Source organism: Cebus imitator, unplaced genomic scaffold, assembly GCF_001604975.1.
Source record: "Cebus imitator isolate Cc_AM_T3 unplaced genomic scaffold, Cebus_imitator-1.0 Scaffold237, whole genome shotgun sequence".
NCBI classification, from domain to species: domain Eukaryota; kingdom Metazoa; phylum Chordata; class Mammalia; order Primates; family Cebidae; genus Cebus; species Cebus imitator.
Genome location: NW_016107552.1, coordinates 1,721,880 through 1,730,079, shown reverse-complemented (window position 1 = coordinate 1,730,079; position 8,200 = coordinate 1,721,880). Strand labels below are relative to the sequence as shown.

General features: G+C 53.0%; 1 protein-coding gene across 6 annotated transcripts in view; it reads right to left on the bottom strand.

Moving 5' to 3' along the window:
* TPST2 (tyrosylprotein sulfotransferase 2) overlaps positions 1 to 8,200 on the bottom strand; it is a 68,574-nt gene that overhangs the window by 13,530 nt on the left and 46,844 nt on the right. For all 6 annotated transcript variants that reach the window (XM_017498044.2, XM_037727685.1, XM_037727684.1 and 3 more), the window contains one exon: positions 2,553 to 3,482. In XM_017498044.2, coding sequence (XP_017353533.1) covers positions 2,553 to 3,394 — 842 coding nt within the window. In that variant the 5' untranslated portion in view covers positions 3,395 to 3,482. The remainder of the gene's footprint in view (positions 1 to 2,552; positions 3,483 to 8,200) is intronic.

Below are 8,200 nucleotides of genomic sequence, written 5' to 3'. Positions count from 1 at the left end.
GGAGGGGGCAGAGGAGGAGGAGGAGAGGGAGGAGGAGAACAGAAAGAGGCAGCAAAAGGAAGAGTGGGAGTGAGGTGAGGAGAATAGGGGAAGGTGAAAGGGTGTGGACTAGTGGGTAGAACACAGATTTGGAGGCGGCAAACCTGGATTTAAATCTTAATTCTACCCAACAGGTCAAAAATCTCAAACATATGCATGGCTTTTCCTAAAATCCTTGTGCTCTAGGACTTTATAGCACAGAAATGATCCGGACACATCCCAGAACATGAATGAGGGCAATGCTTGATACACTTCAGAAAAACGAAACAACCCACATGTCCAACACGGGGAATGCGAGGTCGAAGATGCAATCCGTGTAGCGGCCTCTCGCACAGCTATTCAAAATGACGCTGCAGACCCGATGTGGTGGCTCACATCTGTAATCCCAGCACGTGGGGGAGGCTGAGGCAGGGGCATCACCTGAGGTCAGGAGATCAAGATCAACCTGGCCAACATGGTGAAACCTCATCTCTATTAAAAATATAAAAATTAGCAGGGCATGGTAGCAGGTGCCTGTAATCCCAGCTATTCGGGAGGCTGAGGCAGGGAGAACTGCTTGAACCCAGGAGGCGGAGGTTGCAGTGAGCCGAGATCACGCCACTACACTCCAGCTGGGGCGACAGAGAGAGGCTCCGTCTCAAAACAAAAAAACAAAAAAAATGCTGCTGCAGGAGAGTGCTGGGTGCCACCGGCAAGTACTTCCACGCCACAGTGGAAAAAGGCTACAGAGGAGTATGTTTCGTGGGACCCCAGTTTCATCAATAGGCCCTGAAAACTGCAATGCGCCACATATCTAGATTTGGGTGGTAAGATCACAGGTTTCTCCTTTCTTCCTTGGTGTATCTTTTCTAACTTCCTATAGTAAAGATGTATTACTTTGGTAATCTAATATTTTTGTCATAATAATTTCTAAAATCCTAGCTCCAGCACCAACTGGCCAGGGTACCTGGTATGTAGGCACTTGATTGCCAGGCAGGGGCAGCTGCGAGCCTCTAGCTCTACTCAGGGCCTGGCAGGGGTCCAGCAGGGACCGGCCATGGGGGGACCACACTTTCGCTGGGCTCTCAGGATGTCCAAAGCCTGATCAGGATGGGAAAGTGTGGAGGCTGCATACTCTGCTCCAGCATCATTCAGAGTACTCTGGGTCTCGGGACAAGGACAGCAGCTTTTCCAATGGAAGAAGGCAGGGAGCAAGGGACAGAGGGAGGAAGGAAAAAATGAGCAGGACTGAAGGGGAGGATGGGAGAAGGAGTTCTGGACATGGGGAGTTTAAGAGCAACATAAGCCAGGTGCAGTGGCTCATGCCTGTAATCCCAACATTTTGGGAGGCCGAGGCAGGAGGATCGCTTGAGCTCAGGAGTTGGGAGGCCAGCCTGGGAGACATACTGAGATCAAAACAAAATGAGCTGGGTGTGGTGGTGCCTGCCTGTGGTCCCAACTACTCGGGTGACTGAGGTGAGGGAATCACTTGAGCCCAAGGCTGCAGTGAGCTGAGATCAGCCTGGGCAACCTAGTGAGACCCTGACTCAGAAAGACAAAACAGACATGAGTTCCAGTCTCAGCACCATGCTTTGTTAGCTGTGTGGCCTGAGGCCAGTAACTTCTCCTCCCTGAGATTTAGTTTTTTCATCTATAAAACAGGAGCTCCTGTCGCCTCAGGTCGCTGTGAGGATTAGAGATAATACTTGTTGAGGGCTTAACCCAATACTTGCCACCAAGTAGGCACTCAACAAATGACAACGGTGAAGATGATGAGTAGTCCATCAATAAAAGCAGAGTCAACACTAAAACAGTAATAATAGCACCTAACATGTATTAACCTATTTGATGCCCAGAGGTATCTATAAGGTCATAAATGGAGCAATGGATGCCCAGGGCTTGGGTCACTTGCCCAAGTTCACACAGCTAGGAGGTGGCAGAGCTGAGGTGTGAAGCCAGACATCCTTGTTCTGGAATCTGTGCTCTTAGCCTTTACCCACTATTGCCTAACTACAAAGCATATTCAAAGTTTGCAGATTCGAGGCCAGGCGCGGTGGCTCACACCTGTAATCCCAGCATTCCGGGAGGCCAAGTGGAAGGATCGCTTGAGGCCAGGATTTTGAGACCAGCCTGGGCAACATCGCAAAATCCCATCTCTAGCAAAAATACAAAAATTAGCCCGGCTTGGTGGCACATGCCTGTAGTCCAGCTACTGAGGAAGATGAGGCAAGAGGATCACTTGAACAGGGAGACGGAGGCTGTAGCGAGCTGTGATCGCACCGCTGCACTCCAGCCAGGCAACAGACCGAGACACTGCCTCAAAAACCGAACGAAAACCCGCAAAGTGTGCAAATTCTCTCAGAAAGGAGAGGAGTGGTTGTTGTCATTTTTGGGAATAAGGAAACGGAGGCTCAGAGAGATACAGTGACTTGCCCAAGGCCACACAGCTCAGGAGAGGCAGTGCTGATTTCCTCGCCTGATGCCTCTGACTCCAGGGCCGGAGTCTGCGTGGAGGCATTAGGGGCTCCACTCACTTGGACAGGGAGACACCACCGGGCTTGCCAATGAGGTCTTCATGGTGGAGGACAGCGTCGCTCCAGGCGATGCCAAGGAAGTCGAGGATGAGCTTGAGGGAGTGCTTGGGGTGCAGCACCAGCTGCTCGTAGTACACGGGCAGGCACTTGTCCTTGCCCACCTCCATGCACTGGGCGTACATCACCTCGATGGCCTTGTTCCACTTGGTGAGACAGTCACGGTAGCTGCTGAGGTCGAAGCCCGCGATGGTGACTTTGCGCGTGATCATGGAGTGCACGGAGGCCCGGCCGTCCCGCACCATCAGCAGGAACTTGGAGTTGGGGAACAGGCGTGACAGGTAGACGGAGGACTTGAGTGTAAATGGGTCCTTGTTGCAGAGCACGCGGGCCGGCTCTCCGTGCTTGGCGATCACCTCCAGGATGAAGGCCTGCATGGCGGCGTCCAGCACCTCATCGGTCACCCCCGCCTCGTCCAGCCGCAGCTTCTCCCGGCCAGACTTGGACCAGGCCTGGCGCATGGCCAGCACGCGAGGGATGATGCGGGTCTCCTCGCCGCAGCGCACCTCGGGGTGGGCATCCAGCATGGCGCGCATCAACGTGGTGCCGCTGCGGGGAACGCCGCCCACAAAGATGAGTGGCATGGCCTTGCCGTAGCGGTACTCCACGTGGTTGGTGCCCACCATCACCAGCTCCTCCTGCTCCGGCCGCATGGTCCGCCGGGGGCTCCGCAGGCCCGCCAGCACCGCCTGGCACTCCAGCACCTGCTGCCCCAGCTGGACTGCCAGCACCAGGGCCAGGGCGCAGCCGGCCGCCAGCAGCACCCTCCGCACCGACAGGCGCATGCTGGGCCGGGGGCGTGGCAGGCCCAGCCTGGGGGCCCGCTTCTGGGGCTTCAGCGACAGGTTAGCGGGCAGCCCGCCAGGCTCACATCTGGGGAGAGAGGGGGACATGCACAGTCAGGAGGGTCTGTGAGGGGTGAGCTCTTCAATAACTGCAACACCCTGTAACTGCAAACAAGACGCTGCTGACATGAATGCAGAGGGCACCGTTCATAAGCACTCACTGTGCACCTGGCACCCTACCGGGTGCTTTATCTTTTTTATTTTTTAAAGAGACAGGGTTTCGCCATGTTGCCCAGGCTGGTCTCGAACTCTTGGGCCTGGGTGATCCTCCTACCTCAGCCTCCCAAAGTGCTGGGATTATAAACATGAGCCATAGGTCGAGTCTTTTTTTTTTTTTAAGTGTATTTTTTTAACACTTTTTTTTTTTTTAAAGACCTGACCTATGGCTCATGCCTAGAATCCAGCACTTTGGGAGGCTGGTGGCTCACGCCTGTAATCCCAGCACTTTGGGAGGCCGAGGCAGGTGGATCACAAGGTCAAGTGTTTGAGACCAGCTTGACCAACATGGTGAAACTCCGTCTCTACTAAAAATACAAAAATTAGCCAAGTGGTGGTGCGTGCCTGTAATCTCAGCTACTCAGGAGGCTGAGGCAGGAGAATCACTTGAACCCAGAGGCAGAGGTTGCCAAGATCGTGTCACTGCACTCCAGCCTGGGCAACAGAGTGACACTCTGTCTCAAAAAAAAAAAAAAAAAAAGACTGGAGTGCAGTGAATGGTGAGATCATAGCTCGCTGCGGCCTCAGACTCCTGGGCTCGAGCAATCCTCCGCCTCAGCCTGCCGAGTACCTGGGACTACAGGCACACACCACCGCACCTGGCTAATATTTAGAAACAGGGTCTCGCCGGGCGCGGTGGCTCATGCCTGTAATCCCAGCACTTTGGGAGGCCGAGGCGGGTGGATCACGAGGTCAAGAGATCGAGACCATCCTGGTCAACATGGTGAAACCCCGTCTCTACTAAAACTACAAAAAATTAGCTGGGCATGGTGGTGCGTGCCTGTAATCCCAGCTACTCAGGAGGCTGAGGCAGGAGAATTGCCTGAACCCAGGAGGCGGAGGTTGCGGTGAGCCGAGATCGCGCCATTGCACTCCAGCCTGGGTAACAAGAGCGAAACTCTGTCTCAAAAAAAAAAAAAAAAAAAAAAAAAAAAAAAGAAACAGGGTCTCACTTCAAGCAATCCTCCTGCCTCAACCTTCCAAAGTGCTGGGATGACAGGCATGAGCCACAGTGCCCAGCCACTTTACCCATCTTAACTCATGGGACCCTCCAACAACCTTAGGAAGGGAGGTACTGTTATCAGCCCAAGGAAGGTGACAACCTGACGGCCTGAGTTCAAATCCTTCTCCCTACTTCTTAGCTATGGGACCTTGGCAGGGCCCTTAATCCCTTGATGCCTCAGCTGTCTCATCTGATCTACGGAGACAGTAATCCCATTATAAAGTTTACCATCAAATTATACAATGCTAGATTCCAGCATGTCTGCTCCACGAGGGCAGGGAGTTTTGCCCACTTTGTTCACTGCTGTACCCCTCAACTCTTAGCACAGTGCCTGACACCTAGTAGTTGCTCAATAAATATTTCTGGAATGCGCCTTGGTTGAACGAGCAGAGCCTGGCACAGGTTAAGTGCTATGAAATCATCATTGTAGAGAGAAGAGGAAACTAAGGCACAGAAAAGGTGCTCGGGTGCCCAGCTGGGAAGCAGCCAAGCCAGGGTCCACGGTTCAAACCCATGCCAGCCGGCTCTGCTCTGAATCGCCACTCTGCCTCACTGGAAAACATTTTTCAGAAGGCTGAGCATGTCGTGGTCTAGACTTCTTCCAGGATCATCATTCCATCATTTGTTCTTCATTCACTCAGTGCCAGGCACTGTGTTTGGTGCTAGAAACAGGACAACAGACAAGATAGCCAGGACTCTGAACTCACGGAGCTTAGGTCCTAGCAGGAGAAGCAGACAATACACAAGGTATGGACACACCATGATAACTGTCTCAAAGAAATGAACAGGACACTGTGAGAGGGACCAAGGAAGGAAGGAGGAGGGTAGTCAGGGAGGGCTTCCTGAAGGAGGTGCTAATCCAAGCCATGACCAAGATGAGAGGGAGCCGGCCGTGCAAAGACATGTGGGGAGCGTGTTTTAAGCAGAGAGAACACAGAGTGCAAAAGCTCCCCCAGGTGAGAAAGGGTGTGGGGTCTTCAAGAACTTGAGGCTGAGAGTGGCGGCTCACACCTGTAATCTCAGCATTTTGGGAGGCCAAGGCAGGAAAATCACTTGAAGCCGGGAGTTTGAGACCAGCCTGGGCAATTCAGTGACACTTATTTCTATGGGCGTGGTGGTGCCTGCCTGCGGTACTGGCTACTCAAGAGGCTGAGATGAGAGGGTCACTTGAGCCTGGGACGTCCACGCTGCAGTGAGCTGTGACTGGGCCACTGCACTCCAGCCTATGCAACAGGGCGAGACCCCGTCTCAAAAAAATAAGGAAAAGAAACGGAGAGAAGGCTGCTGGGGCTGGAGGGGGAGTGGGAAAGGTGTGGTGAGGCCAGGCAGGTCCTCGGGAACAGGGGAAGAAGGAGCTGGACTCGCTCAACAGACAGCCCCTGAGGGGTGAGGATGGACATCAGGAGGCCAGGCAGGAGTCTCTTGCCCGTGTCCTGGGGAGGCTCAGAAATGCTGGACCTTTAAGGATGAGTGGGGGAGGAAGGGAAAGGACCACTTAGGACATGGACGATGCCCCTGAGCCTGGGCTCCTCATCCCCCCGCCCCGAGGAGCTGCTGCTAAAGATCAGATTTCAGTGGCAGTTTTTCAGGCTCATATTAAAAAGCAAGGCCACTCCCTCTGTCACATCCCTGAGTAACAGATCTGCCTTCCTTCCCAGTTCATCCCCAGAGCCCCCTGATTTTGCAACTTGAGCCCAATGCACAGAGTGCAAACCGCGGCCCTGGAGGGACACTCGGCCAATCTCACAGTGCCCCAGCCATTCCCTGCTTCACCTCTGCCGTGTTTCTGAGGCTTAGTTTCCCTGACTGCCCCTTCGACCCCTTTCCAGAAGCAAGGTGAGGGCTGAAGCCTCTGGGCATTCAAGGAGTCAGATAGGCCGGAGTTCAAATCCCAGCTCTGCCGCTTCCTGGCTGAATGAGCCTGGGCAAGGGACTCATCTGAGCCTCGTCTGTAAAATGGGCCTAAGAGTGTCAACCCCAAAGGGCTGTCATGAGTAGTAGGCAACCCTCTAGATGGAAACTATTTAAGGAGGTGCTCAGCACATAGGAAGCCGTGGAAAGAACAGTAGCAATTTCTTTTATTTATTTATTTTTTTGGAGATTCAGGGTCTCACTCTGTCACCCAGGCTGGTCTCAAACTCCTGGCCTCAGGTGATCCTCCTCCCTTGGCCTCCTAAAATGATGGGAATACAGGCATGAGCTACCCCATCTGGCCCAAGAACATCAGTGATTTCTACCACAATCAGTGTTGATTTATTCCAACATTTAATGAGCACCTACTATGTGTTGGGAGCCTCAGCCTCCCAAGTCTACTCTTACCATGGACCTGTGACTGAGAGAGACTGATGGGTTGTACCCGCATAGGTGAGGGAAGGTCTCCTTCAGGAGGCAGCCTTCACGCAGAATTTTGAGCCGTGGGTAGAAAACAGGCAGGTGGAGAACAGTAAGAAGCATGTTCCCAGCAAAGGGAACAGCCAGTGCAGAGCCACAGGCAGGAATGAATGCAGCACCGTCGGGCCACTGCAGGCGGCTTAGCGAACAGAGGATCTGGTGGGCGCCAGTGGGGAGACAGCATGGTTCTTTGGATGTGAGCTTCCACCCAAAACCACCCGAGGGCCCCGTGTGCGGCTGGGCCTAGCCACTCGCAGAGGCTGGGGCTGCCTGGGCCTTCTTAAGCTATAGCAAGTGGAAAATGAACATCAAAGCGGAGGGCACACAGTCTCAGGCCTGGGGTGGAAACTGCTGAGAGACTAGGACTTCCTGGCAGTGTCGCTTTGGGAGAGTCACTTCCCCCATCTTAGCCACAGTTTCTTCAGCTGCAAAATCAGGGCGGATCCACTGACCTTAGAGGCTGTTGTGAGGGTGTGAGAAGCAGCTGACAAAGCAGAGACAGATCTCGGGCTGGGGTCACCGGCCTCTCTGAGCATTGGGGAATTTCCCGCTCTTTAGAAAGACTGATGAAGTTCTGCTGAAGAGGCTGGGGCGTCACTGTACCCTCCATTCAAGGTCTGTGATGGGGAAAGCTAATTCAGAGCTACTTCCTGGGGGAGGCAGGCTGAAGAGGACATGAAGCCATTCAGAAATCCCTGCAATGACCTGTCATCTTCTTCAGATGCTCAGTGAAATCCTCCCCTTAGACCCCTGACTAGAATTCTCTCAGTTATTAGGATTTCAGGGATAGTGTCCCCACCTTGGTGGGGGAGAGCTGTCAATCACACCTTAGCTTAAATTAGACTAATCACCCTTTTGGATGAACCCATGAAGATGGGGATCCAGAGAAAGGGAAATAATTTGGAAACTGTAAGCGGCTTCCAGAAAAAAGTGTGTCCAGTGTGCATGCCACTGCGTATGTATGTATGCATGTATGTATGTGTACGTGTGTGTGCTCTCCAGCCTATGCTGGGTTTGGTACCAAGGGAAAAAGCCTGAAAGCAGGAACAGACAAAATAAGGAGAAATGTATCAGCTCTCCAGTTTTGCTTCATACTATACAGTAATCATTCATTTGATTTCAGCATTTTTCTTTTT